This window comes from Tupaia chinensis, unplaced genomic scaffold (genome assembly GCF_000334495.1).
Source record: "Tupaia chinensis unplaced genomic scaffold, TupChi_1.0 Scaffold138665_1, whole genome shotgun sequence".
In the NCBI taxonomy this organism is placed as follows: domain Eukaryota; kingdom Metazoa; phylum Chordata; class Mammalia; order Scandentia; family Tupaiidae; genus Tupaia; species Tupaia belangeri.
Genome location: NW_006198557.1, coordinates 1,290,355 through 1,307,632, shown reverse-complemented (window position 1 = coordinate 1,307,632; position 17,278 = coordinate 1,290,355). Strand labels below are relative to the sequence as shown.

The window sequence follows — 17,278 nt, the reverse complement described above, 5'->3', positions numbered from 1 at the left end:
TGAGAAATCACCCCCCAGGGGAGATGGCCACGCTGTAATCCCTTCTCCTCCATTCTCGGGATCTTGGGCACACATGCACGCATGCTTGGCGTGAGGTTTAAGCCACTGGGTCCAGGACTCGAATTGCAGTTGACTACATGGGAGTCCAGCGACATGGCCACTACTTACGCCAACTGCTGGTCCTCTGGTATGTTTTCTTTTCTTTTATTTTTTTAAAAAGAATTATTTAACTTTTACTTTATTCATTCATTTATTCATTATTTTAATTTGACCAGAGAGAGACACACAGAAAAAGAGAGAGAAAGTGAGAAAGCAAGCCACCAGGTCCGGGACTCGAACCGTGGTCTGCCATATGGGAGTGTCCAGCACCTTAACGCCACCTGCTAGCCCCAGGATTCAGTGCCTTAACCTCTACACCACCTGCTGGCCCCAGTCTTTGCTCTTTTCAAAAGCTTATTTATTGTATTGAGACCAGCAGGTGGTGTGGTGGGCAAGGCACTGGACTCCCACATGGCTGACTGCAGTTTGAGTCCTGGACTTGGCAGCTTGCTTTCTCACTTTCTCTGTCTCTCTCTCTCTCTGATGAGCACACGTGCCCTATACAAATTTTTAAAAGTAATAATAGAGGCCAGCAGATAGTGTGGTGGTTGGGGCTCTGGACTCCCACATGGCCACCTGGAGTTCAGGTCCTAGACCCGGCAGCTTGCTTTCTCAGACTCTTTCTCTCTCTGCTCAAATTAAAAAATCGTAATAAGTAAATACATTTAAAAAGTAATAATAAATACAACTTTTAAAATAATAAAATTAAGCAGTTATTAAAAAATAGGGAACAACAGATGGCATAATAGTCACGTGGCTGGACTCTCACAGTCCACCATGGTTCGAGTTCTGGACCGGGTGGCTTAAACTTCACCAGGTGTGTACGTGCTTGCCCAAGACCCTGAGAGGAGAATGAAGAAAGGATTGCGGGACCAGCAGGGGGGCGTGGTGGTTAAGGCACTGGACACTCCCACATGGCTGACCACGGTTCGAGTCCTGGATCTGGTGGCTTGCTTTCTCACTTTCCCTCTCTCTCTCTGTCTAACTCTGGTCAAATTAAAATAAATAAATAAATAAATAAATAAATGGATAAATAAATAACTTAAAAATAAAAGAAAAAAGAAGGGATTGCGGGGTGGCCACCCCTCCTGGGGGGGTGATTTCGCACTTTCTTTCTGTCTGCCTGGCGAATGCACATGCCCTTACAGCAAAAATCTCTCTAAACAAATTTAAAACTGTAACAAAAGGTAATTTGCTGCACGAGTGAGTGACACGCAGAGTCGGCTCCCATGACAGGCCCTCCACGTCGTGGTTCCTGGCCTCAGCCAGGTCACTGACCTGAACCTCCCCACGTGGCCCTGCCTCCCAGAGCACTGCACCCACTGCTGTGTGCCCGCCTTGCCAGCCGGCCACTGCTGACCTGACCCAGTTCTACGGGCAGCTCAGGGAGAGAGGCGCGAGTGCGCTCACCTGCCTGGTGAAACCCTTCCGACAGCCCCCCGCAGCCGGAGAACACATCCAGAGTCCGCAGCTTGGGCAGCTTGATCTCCGCCTCCCGTTCGCTAGGTTCGCAGGTTTGAGACTTCGCCTTGCCCTTTCCTGGGGGAGACGGGCCAGGGTCACTCAGCCGCCAGCCGCGCAAGGCCACAGAAGAGAGCCCCAGGACAACCGTGGGCAATGGCCTACCTTTTCCCTTCCCCTTCCCCTTGTTCCCAGGGCTACGGGCGTGGTTAGGAGGGTCTTCGAAGCTTTTGGTCTTGGCGTTATAGGCCTGAAAAGCAGAGAACCGTGACAGTCTGGGAGAAAAGCACAGCAAACCCCAAGAAGATGATTGAAGAATTTCATAGTGGCCAGCAGGTGGCGTGGTGAGTAAGGAGCTAGACATTCCCACATGGCTGACTACGGTTCAAGTCCTGGGCCTAGCAGCTTGCTTTCTCACTTTACCCTCTCTCTGTTAACTTAAAATAATAATAACAAAATTAAATAATTCTTTAAAAAAATTCATAAAGAGCCACTTCATTTCTCCCTAAATAGAGAAATCACCCCCTGGGGGATGGCCATGCCGCAATCCCTTCTCCTCCATTCTCCTCTTGGGATCTTGGGCACGCATGCATATGTGCCCAGCATGAGTTTAAGTCACCGGGTCCAGGACTCGAACCACGGCCAACTACATGGGAGTCCAGCGACACAGCCATTATGCCAACTGCTGGTCACAAATCCATATGGAATGTTTGAACAAACATTTTCCATGACCTTTTTGAAGACCCCCTGCTAGAAGAACCCAGAATGTCTATTTTAGAAATAGGGAAACGTGTTTTAGAAAAGAGAGAGAGCTGACCAATCAGGCTTCCGCCCCGACCCCGGGAAATAAACAAGTACGCTGCTGTAAGATACTCAAACAGCAAAGTCAACTGTGAACAATCCCAAAGCAATTGGCTTAATGCATGGATTCCCGCATCCTCACCACGGGCTGCATCTTCCAGGGGAGGAAGGCCTTCCCTGATTAACACTAAGGCTGGTCAGGCTGGCACAGACCACCTCAAATAAACTCCAGTTGCATTAGGTCATTAAAACGTTACATCTTTCTGGGGCCAGCAGGTGGCGTGGTGGGTAAGGGCACTGGACTCCCACGCGGCAGTAACATAGGTCGAGTCCCAGGTCTGCTGGTTTGCTTTCTCACGTTCCTTCTCTCTCACTCTGTCCCTCTCTGCTCAAATTAAAATACATAAATTTCAATAAAATAATTCTTTTTAATAAATTTTCTACCACTGTTTGGCCTACAGATTGCCTTTTTTTTTTTTTTTTTTAAAGAAAGATATTTGCCATAGGGCATGTGCACTCGTTGGAGAGACAGAAAGTGAGAAATCACCCCCAGGAAGGATGGCCATGCCGCAATCCCTACTCCTCCATTCACCTCTTGGGATCTTGGGTACGTACGTACATGCGCCCTAACGTGAGTTTTATGCTGCCAGATCTGGGATTCGAGCCATGGGCGACTGACTAGTGGGAGTCCAGCGACATAGCCATTATGCCATCTGGTGGTCCCTGTCATTTATATTTTCTTTAAATTGAAAATGTTGGGGCCGACAGGTGGTGTGGTGATTCAGGGTGCTGGGCTCCCACATGGCCGACCGTGGTTCGAGTCTCAGACCTGGCGCCTTGCTTTCTTACTTCCCCCGTTCTCTTTCTCTCTCTCACTCTGTCCCTCTCTGGTCAAATTAAAATAAGTAAATAAAGGTCAACAAAGTGATAATAAAATTACTCTTAAAAATAAATAAATACATCCATGGGCAGCGTTCACTGAAGCCCAGGACAACGTGAAAGTCACAGACCCGTGCTGGTCTGTGACGACTTGAGCTTGGTCAAGGGCACCCGGGAAGTGTGGAAGTGTGTTCACGCTACCCAGACTGTTCCCCATGAAAGCCAAAGCCTGCGAAGACGCCCTTCGTGCTAGCTGGCTGTAACCCACCCCCGCCGCCCCAGGCCAGCCTGGGCCCCACCTCAAGGAAGTAGAAGCGGTCGGGGCCACCGTCAGAGTAGTCCTGGACACACTCGGGCAGGTCCTCCCCGTACTCCACGGTGCAGCGGCCCTGCACGGCCTTGAAGTCCACCACGGCCTCCTCGTCGCTCCAGTAGAGCAGGTTGATGTCCGCGTGGTAGCTCGCCGGGGTGGACTTGTGCGTGTTCTCGGGCCTGCGGGAGGGAAGGGCTTGGTGAGGAACCCCCTCGCGGGGAGTCTGCAGCACGTTCCTGGGGTGCTCAGTGAGCCCACAGTAGACCAGATGCCCAAGCTGAGTCCGCCTAAAGACCACCCACCCCCTCTACCTGGCTTCAAGGATGACAGAGCGGGATTCCTGGGCATGAGCGCTTCGCCTCCCCTACCTGCCCAACCAGAGTTTGAACCCCGACCCTGGCAGCCTGAAAAACATGCTCACCACACACCGGCCCCTACTGAACTCTTAAAATAACACTGCGTGGGGGCCGGCAGGTGGCAGGGTGGTTAAACGTGCTGGATTCCCACGTGGCCGACCGTGGTTTGAGTCCCGGACCTGGAGGTTTGCTTTCTCGCTTTCCCTTTCTCTCTCTGTCTTCTCTGGTCAAATTAAATATAAAGAATTCTTAAAAAAGAAAAAAAAAATTGTGTGTTGGGCCAGCCAGTGGCATGACAGTTAAGGCAGACGGATTTCACATGGCTGACCGAGCAGTTCAAGACTTGGTTTAAAAAACATGCTGGCCTTTGGGACCAGCAGGTGGTGTAGTGGTTAAGGTGCTGACCCACATGGCTGACCGTGGTTCAAGTCCTGGACCTGGCAGCTTGCTTTCTCACTACCCCCCACCTCGTATGTCTCTCTGTTCAAATAAAAATAAGTGAATGAATACATGAAATTAAATAAAACATTCTTTAAAATAAAAAAATGCTGGCGTTATGTGCATCTGTGCTCAAAATCCTGAGGGGGGAATGGAGAAGGGATTGTGGCGTGGCCATCTCTGCTGGGGGGGTGATTTTTCACTTGTTCGATCTCTGGGGAGCACACGCACCATACGGAAAAACAAAAATAAAACAAAACTGTGGCCAGTCTTGGTGGTGTGAGCTCTAAGGCACTGCTCCACAGGCCAGGACTACACGGGAGGCCGGGTTCAATCCCTGGCCCTGTGGCAAAGACCTAGAAAATAACGGAATGAAACATGGGACCAGCAGGTGATGTGGTGCTTAGGGCGCTGGACAATCCTGCATGGCTGACCACGGTTCAAGTCCCGGACCTGATGGCTTGCTTTCTCACTTTCCTCTCTCTCTCTCTAGTCAAATTAAAATAAATAAGTAAAATAATAATAATAATTCTTAAAATAAAACAAAAAAACAAAAAACAGACAGACAGAAAGAAAACAGCTGGCCATGCTGGGGCACACCTGTAGTCCCAGGAGACTACGTGACTCTGTCCTTTTTTTTTTTAACATTTTTTGCTACAGGGCACCTACATTCACCAGAGAGACAGAAAGCGAGAAATCTCTCCCCCACGGAGGGTGGCTACAGCACAATTCCTTCTTCACTGCTGTCCTCTCAGGATTTTGGGCACGCACACACACACACGCCGACATGTTTTAAGCCACCGGGTTTGGGACTTGAACCATGGTCAGCCCTGTGGGAGTCCAACTCCTTAACCATCATGCCACCTGTTCACCCAGGATCCTGACTTCAAAGACAAGAAAAAGAAAAAGAAGAAGCGCACATGCAAACTGAATGTGCAGTGTTATGAGCCCGCTGCACGCAGGCCTTCTAGAACGATCCGTGGCCTCCTGGGCCAGCAGACCTCGCCGACCTGTAGAACTTGTTGAGTCGGATCTTGATGTCCGTCTCGTTGGGCCGGCCGTTGCTCTTCTTGGTGCAGAAGATCTCCTTGATGCGGCCGATGCGGTAGGGCTCGGGGGCGTCCAGGTTGCTGCCTTTAATGTAGTCGGAGTACTTCCGGTAGTGCTCCGGGTACAGCTCTTCATCCACCGGCTCCTTCCGGGGGCGCTTCACGGGGCTGGACAGCTTGATGCTGCAGGGGCAACCGGATTGCAAGGCACGATGACCGCTTCAGGTCAGGGCCAGGGCCAAACACCTTGTAAACTAATGCACTAAGTGTGCTTGGCCAAGACCGAGTTCGAGATGCAATCCTGCCCAAGGTTTAAGACGCGCTTCCCTGCCTGTGCTCCCTGACACTGCTCCGATCCTCCCAGCTGCCTACCGCCCACACGTGGTACTGTGCACGCCCTGGCATGGGCCAGTTCTGGGCACTGAGCGTGAGTGGAAGCCAGCGGGTGACTTGGGAGCTTGACTGCCCAGGGAGCATGCTGTGTGTCCTCGGGTCAGGGCTCCAAGGGCCGTGACAGGTGGAGCCCTGCGGAACCGACGGGCACACCGGAGAACTTCGGTGGTCTCAAGGCACTGTGGTTCTGGGGCTGTCACCGGGGCCCCACCTACACTGCCCTGCTAAGGAAGTGATCGGGAGGTGATGCTGGAGATGGCCTGGCAGAGACCAAAGGTCTGCCATGCCAGAGCTGGGGCCATCGAGCTGCGATCTTTGCCCCCAAAGGTCCCCCCGGGCCCCGCGCTCAACGTGCCCACTACACCAAACACCCGGTGAAAAGCACGATGGGGAGGCCACCCCTCCACACCGAGGGTGGCCGGTGCTAGAGGAGTGATGCGCCCCAACCATGCGGGGGCCGGGGGCAGGGAGAGCCCACTTGCCCTTCTTTAATTCACAGCAACTCCACTGAGGTTGGGGATGGGTGCTCACAGGATTCTGGGAGAAAGGAATTGCAGGGTGGCCTGTGGCCTGCTGGGTAAGGCAGTCGGACCACACAAGATTGACGAGGCGGTTTGAATCCCGGCCCCAGAGGGTTCAAAGACACAGCAGGCATGTGTGTGTGCCCCAGAGTGGACAAGTGGGGGGGAAGGGACTGCGGTGTGACCGTGCCAATTGGGGGGTCCTTTCTTCTCTGTCTCTTTTTGAGGCACACAGAGACACAAAAAAGAAAAAAAAGGAATTGCAAGTTGGGAAACCACACTAAGTCTGGAAAATGTTTCTTATAATTCCAGCCACGTGCAAGCCCTCAGAATGGACACCGGCTGGTCGCACGTGGAAGTGACCGGGGGCTTTGGAATCCCCAGAGGGGCCACTCGCATTCATCAAACCCGGAAGCCGAGCACTGCGCCCGACACTCACTGAACCCGTAGGGTCCTGGCAGGGGAGGCCCACTCTCCGCTTCACAGACAAGACCCGGCGAAGGCGTTCCCTGGCGCAAAGCTGGGGGCTGGGCTGAGGCAGAGGCAGGAAGCAGGAGGCACCCCAGCTGGCCCCCCACAAATGCGCAGCGACCCTCGGATGGAGCTGTGGTCGCCCCACCCTGGGCGGCTGGGTGCTGTCTGTCTGCCACGGTGCGAGTGTGTAGCCTGGGCAGCAGCTGGGCCTGAGGGGTGCAGTGGGCACGTCGCTGTGGAGGGGCACCAGAAAGCCAGCCCTGGACTCTGAAGCTCCCCGGCCCCGGCCTGGGGAGAGGGGACCCTCACTTGAAGGCGAAGGCCTCGGGGGGCAGGTACACGCCGTCGCCCACCCGGTACAGGGTGCCGTTCTTGGTGGCCGAGCTGTAGAGGACGCGGCTGTCCAGGTCGTCGAGCTGCTCCAGGACCCTGGGGATCTCCTTCTGCCTCATCTCGGCCAGGCGGGCACAGCTGGCGCAGAACCTGAGGGGAGGAGGACGGGAGCGAGGCCGGCGGTGACTGAGCTGCGGTGGCCAGGAGCCTTCCCGCCCCTGACGTTCAGCCCGTACAGGCACGAGCTTAGGCCCGGATCCCAGGGGCGGGAGGCAACCCCGCCTCACGTCACCCATACAATAACCCCACGACGTTAGCGAGCAGGACCGAGGGCAGTCAGGGTTAGGCCACAACGAGGGATGCAAACACGGGCCGAGCTCCCGGGAGACACGTGGAAGCGCACTGCTGTGCGGTGGTTGAGATCACCGGGACGTGTGGGTTCGGTTCCCAGCCCAATCTAAACAGGCTGGGCGTGGGGGTGCACGGCTGGGTCCCAGGGGGCTGGGGTGTGGCCAAGAGCCTTCCAGAACCACCACGTTCTCTCGTTAAAAAAGAGAGAGAGACCAGCAGTTGGCGTAATGGCTATGTCGCTGGACTTCCATGTAGTCGACTGCGGTTCGAGTCCCGGACCCGGTGGCTTAAACTCACGCCAGGCGTGTGTGTGTGTGTGTGTGTGTGTGCCAAAGATCCCGAGAGGAGAATGGAGGAGAAGGGACTGCGACCTGGCCATCCTCCCTGAGGGGGGGGAGCCCTCGCTTTCTTTTTGTCTGTTTGGTGAGCGTATGGTCAGCCCTGTGGAAATCCCTCTCTAAAAAAATAAACCACACACACGCGCGCACACACACACACACGCACACACACACACACGCACACACACGCACACACACACGCACACACACACAGAGGCCCAGCTTGTTTCTGGGTTCCCGGGAACACGCCCGGTCCGTTAGCATAGCTAACTAGGAAGCTGGGGTGGGAGGATCGAGACATGGAGAGAGCTGCCGAAAAAGATCTGTCTCTCTCTTCCCTCTCTCTCTCTCTAAAGACAAAAATTGCAAAGGTGTTTCGGCAGGAACTCAGAACATCAAAGGAGGCTCACGGGGCGCTGTCCATAAAGGCTGGAAGGTGTCTGAGCAGATTCAACGTTACAGTTGATTAATGCAGCCTTAAAAACGGAGACTGGGAGACCGCTTTAAACACAGACCAAAGGGCTGGCAGGTGGCGTGGTGGTTAGGGCGCTGGGCTCCCATGTGGCCGACTGTGGTCAGAGCCCCAGCCCTGGTGGCTGGCTTTCTCACTTTCTCTCTCTCTCTCTAGTAGAATTTACAAAATAATAATAATAGAGAACCAGCAGGTGGCGCGGTGGTTAAGGTGCCGGACTTGGTTCGAGCCCCAGACCTGGCAGCTGGCTGTCTCACTCTCCGGGTTCCAGCAGCACGAGGACATGGCTGCCCAGGGGGTGACAGGAGGCCCCGGGCCAGCACTCACTCTCCGGGTCCCAGCAGCACAAGGACATGGCCGCCCAGGGGCGACAGGAGGCCCCGGGCCAGCACTCACTTGTACTTGTTCTCCTCCGTGGGCTGGGTCTGGGGCGGGGACTCGAACCGCGCGTAGTCTTGGTCGTACCACAGCTGGTAGAAGTAGGTCTTCCCGTCGTCCCCCTCCAGCATGGACTCGGGGTCCAGGCCCCCCTGCGGGACGAGACCGTGAGCCGGGAGCCCAGCGGGGAGTGGCGGCACACGAGGGCTGCCGGACGCCGGCGCTCACCTCCAGGGCCCAGCTCTCCGAGGGCGCTTTGTAGACGACCGTGACTTTGCTGTGGATGTAGGACAGCTGCATGTCCTCGCACTCGTCCACCAGGAACAGCTCCAGCGGGTCCGACGTGGCCCCGAGGACCGTGTCCGTCCCGGCGCAGAACCAGTGGGCGTGGAACATCTGCCCGTTGCTGCTGTCCTCCCACAGGGCCGTGACTCTGCGATCGGAGGGGACAGGGACGAGAAGTTCCACCTTGGCCGGCTGGTCCCACCCGAGTCTACTGGGGGAGCCTGCATCTTTTCAGGGCCGAGCCTGGGGCATGAACTGGGGCTGCTGCTTCAGAAAACGAGCGTTTCCTATTTGTTCCCAAGAACGCCGATCAAAAAGATGGACGTGGGCCTGGCAGGTGGCGTGGTGGTGAAGGGCACAGGACTCCCACATGGCTGACCACGGTTCGAGTCCCAGACCTAGTGGCTTTCTCTCTCTCTCTCTCTTTCTCTCACTTTGTCCCTCTATGGTCAAATTGAAATAAATAAATAAAGTTAAATAATTAAAAAAAAAAAAAAAAAAAGATGGATGCCAACAGCTATAGTTTTATACATCCCCAGGCTGGTGCTGAGTCATTTAACACAACGGGGTAAATGCTAGACCCCAAGATGGCGCTGATGGTGAGGCCTTCTGGGAGGAGGAAGACTAAGCAGGAGGTTAGTCCGGCCCTGTAGCCCCGTGGCTAAGGGCGCTGGATCCCGTGTGGCCATCCACTGTTCAAATCCTGGCCCTGTAGGCTGGAAAACCACGACGGGCACGGGTGTGCGTGTCCCAAGTCCCGACGATGGAGAACTGGAGAAGGGATTGCAGTGTGACCACGCCCCACCGAGGGGGGATGTCTCCCTTTCCCTATCTCTGGCAAACACATCTAACCCTCTGGCAATTTTAAAAAACACTGGGACCAGCAGATAGCATCATAATTATTTCACTGGATTATACGTCGTGGACTGCGGTTCCAGTCCTGGACTCAGAGGCTTAAAAAAACTCATGCAGGACGCGTGTCCGGGACTTGAACCACGGTTGACTACACGGGAGTCCAGCAACATAGCTATTACACCAACTGCTGGCTCCACAGCTCTAGTCTCTTCCAAGACGCAGAGTCGGGCGTGTCTGGTTGCCGGGCCCAGAGCGGGCCGGCACGCACCTGGCCAAGTACAGCGGTTTCGAGGAGTCGTCGGGGATGACGGAGACGCAGTCGCCCACCTCCAGGGTCTCCGCGTCGATGCACACCTTCTTATAGTAACTCTTCTTCCCGTCCGTCTGGAAGAAAGGCGTCTGGGCTCAGCGGAGGGGGTCTCGAGGCGCCTGCGAGGCCTGCCCTGCGCGGTCCTCTGTCACTTGACACAAACGTGACCCGTACCCATCTCTAGGAGCCGTGAGCGCTGCCGCAGCCGGGGCACTCGGGGCAGGGTTGGCAGCACCCGGGCTGCAGTACATGGGTTTTCAAAGGTTTCTTTCTTTCTGTCATCCGAGAGACAACAGGGTCTCTCCAATGCCATCTGCCCCATCTGGGCCGGCCCTGGTGACAGCACACAGGCACCCCACTCCATGCTCGGGTCCAGCTGCCACCCCTGGGCTGTCACCCAGCCTCGCCCTCCTGTCTTCGATTTCAACAGAGCGGCTCCCAACCCCTCCACGACCTGGAAGGCCAGCACCTGTGACTCCTCCTACCCGCTTAGCCCTCGCTCCTCGCCCGGTCCTGGGCTGGCTCCCTGCTCTTCAGCGAGGTGGGCGGCCACTGCAGCGCCTCTACCCTCCCGGATCTTGGCTCAGAGCTCTGCTCCCAGGGCCTCGAGCCCCAGCCCCTTCCCACTCTGCACCACGCCACAGCGCTCACACCACTGGACGGCACATGGGTCTGGCCTCCTGCTGGGGCGCGAACCGGCTGCACGCTAGGGGTGGGGGTATCAGGAAAGCACCCTAAGACGACACCTGCTCTCTCGAGCTCTGGTAGGGCAAGTGCCCGTCAGGCAGGCCGGGGGCTGCAGTGCCACCGAGAGGGGATGACCTCCAGGGCCCCAGGAACGCCCATCCCCAGGCCCAGTGCCTCCGACTGCTCTCTTCAAACCGAGCTTCGAAGGCAAAGCTCCCTGGAGCCCAGAAGGTGTCGAACGCCCACTTTGGAAATTGGGAAAACCATGACTTATGGACCCACAAACGGAAATGCCTTTCTAGAGCCTGGGCAGGGGACACGGCCACCCGGCCAGCGTTCCCGAGTAAGTAAGTGTCCACGCTTGGAGCGTGGTTGCTGGAGAGGCCCCCAGAGGTGACAACACACTGGGGCGGCGGCAGAGAACGGACAAGCGTCTCCTCCCAGGGTTACCTTGACGGCCTCGCCGACCCAAGAGATCCGGTTCTTGTTCTGCTTCTTTTTCTTCCCCTGATGCATTTTTTTGGGTGACGGCATCTCTGGGATGTTATCGTCCACTTCCTCATCGTCATCGGCCTCCTTCATGGCCATGTTGGGACACCTGCCGAGGCACGTGTCACAATGAAGCCCCCCCTGCTTTGGAAAGCTGGTTTTATTCCTGGGCTGGCCCTGCGGCCCAATGGTTAAGGAAGCTGGATCCCACATGGCGGCATGTATGGTTCAAATCCTGGCCCCAGCAACTTAAAAAAACATATCACACACACGTGTATGCGTACAGGTCCCAAATACCAACAGGACAGAGAAATGGGGTGACCAGACCCCATTAGGGGATGCCTCCTCTCACTCCCTTTCCTCATGTCTCTCTGGCAGACCCATGCACATCTCGGCAAATTAAAAATAATTATGTTATTTCTTGGGGCCAGGAGATGGCATGGTGGTTAAGGTGCTAGACTGTCACATGGCCTAATGAGGTTCGAGTCCCAGACCTGGCAGCTTGCTTTCTCACTTTCCCTCTTGTCTCTCTGGTCCAATTTAAATAAATAAATAAATAAATAGGGGGCAGCGGGTGGTGTGGTGGTTGAGGGGCTGCACACTCCCACGTAGTCGACCACAGTTCGAGTCCCAGACCTGGTGGCTTGCTTTCTCATTTCTTTTCTCTCTGCGTGTCTGTTTTTCTCAAATTAAAATAGATGAATGAATGAATGAAATTAAATAAATCAAATCATAATAATACAGGTGAATAAATAAATATTAAACCTAAGTAATTCTTAGGAGCCAGCAGATAGCGTGGTGGTTACGTTGCTGGACTCCCACGTGGCCACCTGAGGTTGAGTCCTAGACCTGGTGGCTTCACAGTCATTCCAGGGGCGTGCCCCAGTTCTCGAGAGAAACATGGAGTAGAAGGGATTATGGTGTAGCCATCTCCACTGGGGAGTGATTTTTCACTTTCCCTCTTACTGTCTGTGTTTCTCTCTCTCTCTCTCTCTCTCCAGCTAGTGCACACTCACTAAGACAAAAAAGAAAGAAAAAATAAAAACGTTAGAAGAACAAACTTAAGGGGCTGGCAGATGGCACGATGGTTAAGAGCCCTGGACTCCCACCTGGCTGACCGTGTTTCAAGTCCCGGAAGTGGCTGCTTGCTTGCTCACTTTCCCTCTCTCTCCCTCTCACTCTGTCACTCTCTGGTCAAATTTAAATCAATCAATCAATCAATAAAGTGACTCTTTAAAAAACAAACAAAATCGTTAAAAGAACTGTTATTTCCTTCATGAAGAAACAGACTGTCTGTGTGAGGGGCACCCTCGGCTGTACCCCAGATCCCCTCGGGTTTGTCAGGACCCGGGTGGGCAGGCCTGGCATGTTTCAGGCCGACTCAGGATCCGAGCCCGTGGTCGGCCACGTGGCTCCCAGCACGGCAATCCGGCTGCTGCCTCCTGCCCCACCGAGGCTGGGCCGGACTCCTCTGCTGCGTACAGCCAGCTGGGACAGCCTGGGGACAACGCCAAGCACAGGAGCCCTGCCTGGTCCTCAAGTCTCGCCCCCCACGTTGGCCGTGTTCCCAGCGGGGTCAGTGCGGCTTACCTCCTCTCCTGGCAGGCCTGCTTGCTCCGCCCGCTGCCCCCAAACTTCACCATGTCCTTGCAGGCTTTGCACTTGCCGCACTCAGGCTGCTGACAGACCTAGGACACAACGTTGAAAAGGCGAATCGAACGGGCCTTCGTGAATGACCCGTGATGCCCGGTACATCCTACGTCTTTAAAACAATAATAAAATCAGATAATATTTTTTAAAGGAAAGGGCATATCTTCAACCTCATTACAAGTGCAATGAGTGAGAATCAGAAATAAGACCTCACGCCTACCCGCCAGTCGGGCAGTGGTGCGGGGAAAGAGGACTCACACTGTCCCAAGGGTCAACGGGTGAAGCCGAACTGGAGAGCGGTTTCTAGGTCCGAGTTAAGAACACGCTCCCAGCGCAGCCATTCTTCAGAGCAGAAATACTCGTAAGAAGCTTCATTCAGGACCAGCAGTTGGCACAATAGCTACGTCGCTGTACTCCCACGTAGCCATCCACGGTTCGAGCATCAGACCCAGTGGCTTAAACTAAGGCTGAGCGCGTGTGCGTGCCCAAGATCCCGAGAGGAGAATGGAGAAGGGACTGTGGCGTGGCCATCCCCCCGGGGGGGGGATTTCTCACTTTCTGTCTCTGTCTTTCTGGCGAGCGCACATGCCCTATAGCAAAAATCTCATCCTCCCAAAAAAAGAAGCTTCATTCAAGGATGCTGTCCCATTGTTTATCTCCTTTATTATTTTTTTTAAATGAGTATTTTTGCTGTAGAATGTGTGCGCTCACCAGAGAGAGAGGGAAAGCGAGAAATCACCCCCCAGGGGGGATGGCCATGCCGCAATCCCTTCTCCTCCATTCTCCTCTTAGGATCTTGGGCACGCATGCACAAGCACCTGGTGTGAGTTTTAGCCACCGGGTCCAGGACTTGAACTGCGGTCGACTACGTGGGAGTCCAGCAATGTAGTAGCCATTATACCATCTGCTGGTCCCAGGTTTTATTTTTTTAAGAGGGATTTTTGCTGTAGGGCACATGCACTTGCCGCAGAGAGAGAGAGACAGGAAGCGAGACGTTGACCCCCAGGGGAGGGTCGCATTGCAACCCCTTCCTCTCTGTTCTCCTCTAAGGAGTTTAGACACGCATGCACACGTGCCTGGTGTGAGTTTGAAGCACTGGGTCTGGCACAGCAACCGTGTTCAATTACGCGGTGTCTAATGATGTAATCACTCTGCCACCTGCTGGTCCCTCTCCTCTCGGGACTTTCAGCCCACACGCACATGTGCCCAGCCTGTTTCAAGCCTCCTAGTCCAGGACTCAAACTGTGGTCAGATATGTGGGAGTCCAGTACCTTAACCACTATGCCACCTCCTACTCCCTTCTCTTTTTAATTTTTAAAAAATTGTTGTGGGGACCAGCAGATGGTGTCGGAGTTGCATTGCTGGACTCCCACATGGCAGATCGTGGCTTAAGTCCTGAAGTCCACCCACCCCCAGGAGGGATGGCCACGCTGCAATCTCTTCTCCCCGGATCCTCGCCACGCACGCCTTTGGCCACAGTTGGCCACGTGGGAGTCCAGCGACATAGCTGCACCCAGGCAGGATGCGGAGATGGAGGGTGGGGTTTCCTGCCCTCTGTCTCTCTCTGGCCAGTGTACATGCCCTCGAGCAGCTGAAACGATTTTCAAAGTAAAACCAAACCAAGAACAGCAAGAACACGGCAGCTCCCACTCGGGCTTCACGGACCGCCAGAGGGCAGTCTGGAGGTCGGCCTGAAGAGGCACACCGGGACTCCTGAGGGAGCTGCCGCACATCTGCGTGTGTGTATGCGTTCAAAATGACGTCGAATGACGGACACCAAAGAGACCTCATCTCTGGGTCACAGGACTGGGGGCTAAACCATCCAAAGTGAAAGTACGAATGCATTAAAAAATGAACAGAGGGGCCGGCAGGGGCTATGGTGGTTGGGGGCACTGGACTCCTACATGGCCAACCACGGTTCGAGTCCCGGACCTGGCAGCTTGCTTTCTCATTCTCTCTTTCTCTATCTGTCCCTCTCTGGTCAAATTTTAAAAATATATAAACAGGGGCTGGCAGGTGGTGTGGTGGACTCCCACATGGTCAACTGCCGTTCAAGACCAGCACTGGCAGCTTGCTTTCTCACTCTCTCTCTCTCTCTCTGTCCCTCTTTGGTCAAATTAAAATAAATAAATAAATAAATAATAAAGTTAAATACAATAATTCTTAAAAACATACATATAAGTAAGTAATAATTCTTTAGGGAGGAAAAAGTGAACAGAGAGGAACCAGCAGATGACATAGTGGCTATATCGTGGGACTCCCACACAGTCAACCACGGTTTGAGTTCTAGGCCCGGCAGCCTAAAACTCATGACGGGCGCATGTGCGTGTGAGCCCGAGATCCTCAGAGATAAATGGAGGAGGGCCTGTGGCGTAGCCACCCTCCCGGAGGCGTGATTTCTCACTTTCTGCCTCTCTGTCAAGCACATGCATCCTATAGCAAAAATCTCTTTAAAAAAGAAAAAAAAAAAAAAAAAAGGATGGGATCGGCAGTTGGCATAATGGCTGTGTCGCTGAACTCCCATGTAGTCGACTGTGGTTCGAGCCCCAGACCCGGTGGCTTAAACTCACACCGTGGCCAACTTCGAGCGGGGTGATTTCTCGCTTTCTGTCTCTCTGTCTCTCTCTGTCTTTTTGGCGAATACACGCCCTATAGCAAAAACCTCTTAGAAAAAAAACAAGGAACAGAGAGGCCTTCTAGAGCCTCCGGTCCAAGTTAGACAAAATACCCCCTTCCGTAGGGCCACCCCCGAGAGGATTTCTCTCCCTGGAGGAAGTGGCACCTGCGGGAGGCTCCCCCTCAGCCGTGACAGCAGGCCCTTCATACCCAGCGAGACGTGGCCGAGCACAGGCCGCCCAGGAGGCGGGCTCTCGAGTTCAGGGCAGTGGCGTGATCAGCAGTCCCTGCGTGTCTCGCTGCCCCGTCTCACCCACATCCGTCGGGCGCGCTTACCTCACAGACGCCACAGCGCCGGCGTTTGAAGGCGTTCTCCTTGTCTTCTCGGTCGTCCTTTTCGATCTGCTCTGCGAAGAAGGTGTCAAAGATCTGGTAGACCAGCTTGGTGGTGGTGGCTTTCGTGGGGCCCTTGTCCTTCTCCCGGGTGGAATGCCTGATGGTCTGCCGTCTCTCAGCTCGCCTAGGGGAGAGGTCTCTGCTGTTAGTGCGCCGGGGAAGAGGGCAGGGGGCACGGACTGCTCCGGGCTCAGGCCTCTGGCCTCCTCCTGGCCGCCAGCTTACCTCTGTCCCAGGGTGACCCCGGCCAGCTTGATCAGGTCTCTCATGCAGGGGGTCAGGAAGATGGGCTGCTCATCACTGTCCCCCGCCTCGTCATAACTCTCGACTTGCTCCACCACGAACTGGGCGTGTCGGAGGAGGGAGTCCTCGGTGAATCGGTTCAGGTTGAGTCCAGAAGGGGGAACAGTGGTCTTTAGAGAAAAGGAAACATCAGAAGTTTTCTTACGCTTAAGCCAAACGTGTGTGTGAGACTTTCTTTTACCTCTTTTTAAGAGAGAGATTTCTGCTATAGGACATGTATGCTTGCCAGAGAGACAGAGAGAGACAGAAAGCGAGATATCACCCCCCAGGGAGGATGGCCACACCACAATCCCTTCTCCATCCTCCTCGCGGGGTTTTGGACACACATGCACTTGCGCCTGGTGTAGTAGTTTTTTTTAGATTTTTTTAGTTTTGTAGAGGTTTTTGCTATAGGGCACATGCGCTCGCCAGACAGACAGAGAGAGACAGAGAGACAGAAAGCGAGAAATCACCCCCCAGGGGGGGATGGCCACGCCACAATCCCTTCTCCTCCATTCTCCTCTCAGGATCTTGGGCACGCATGCACACGCACCCGGCGTGAGTTTAAGCCACCGGGTCCAGGACGCGAACCGCGGTCGACTACGTGGGAGTCCAGTGATGTAACCACTGCGCCATCTGCTGGTCCCTCTCTTCCCTTCTTTTTCTTTTTTTAATTATTTAATTTTATTTGTTGTTATTCATCAATTTGACCAGAGAAAGACACAGAGGCAGAGACAGAGAGAGGGAGACTGAGAAAGAAACCGCGGGGCCAGCGCCCTGCCCACCACGCCACCTACGGCCCCCCCTGGCGTTGTGAGCACGAGTTCCACTGTGCTACGGTCTCCAGCTGCAGCCTGCCGAGCACGTGGGACCATAGGTATCCCACACCACTTCCGGGCTTTCAAATTTTTTTTTTTAATTTTGGTTTTTTACATAGGGTATCTGATCTTGCTGGAAAGAGACCGAGAGAGAGAAAGGAAAAGTGAGAAAGCAACCCCCCGGGGGAGATGGTCATGGCCCTATCCCTTCTCCATGTTCCTCTTGGGATTTTG

The 17,278-nt window shown here is 54.5% G+C and overlaps 1 protein-coding gene across 1 annotated transcript in view; it reads right to left on the bottom strand.

The window, feature by feature from the left end:
- DNMT1 (DNA methyltransferase 1) overlaps nucleotides 1-17,278 on the bottom strand; it is a gene marked incomplete at its 5' end in the record, with an annotated part of 60,396 nt that overhangs the window by 8,710 nt on the left and 34,408 nt on the right. Inside the window, 12 exon segments of the mRNA XM_027765539.1 lie at nucleotides 1,510-1,638; nucleotides 1,726-1,810; nucleotides 3,540-3,732; nucleotides 5,358-5,579; nucleotides 7,094-7,267; nucleotides 8,675-8,808; nucleotides 8,885-9,089; nucleotides 10,065-10,180; nucleotides 11,244-11,391; nucleotides 12,873-12,970; nucleotides 15,885-16,068; nucleotides 16,170-16,357. Of these exon segments, the coding sequence (XP_027621340.1) occupies nucleotides 1,510-1,638; nucleotides 1,726-1,810; nucleotides 3,540-3,732; nucleotides 5,358-5,579; nucleotides 7,094-7,267; nucleotides 8,675-8,808; nucleotides 8,885-9,089; nucleotides 10,065-10,180; nucleotides 11,244-11,391; nucleotides 12,873-12,970; nucleotides 15,885-16,068; nucleotides 16,170-16,357 (1,876 nt within the window).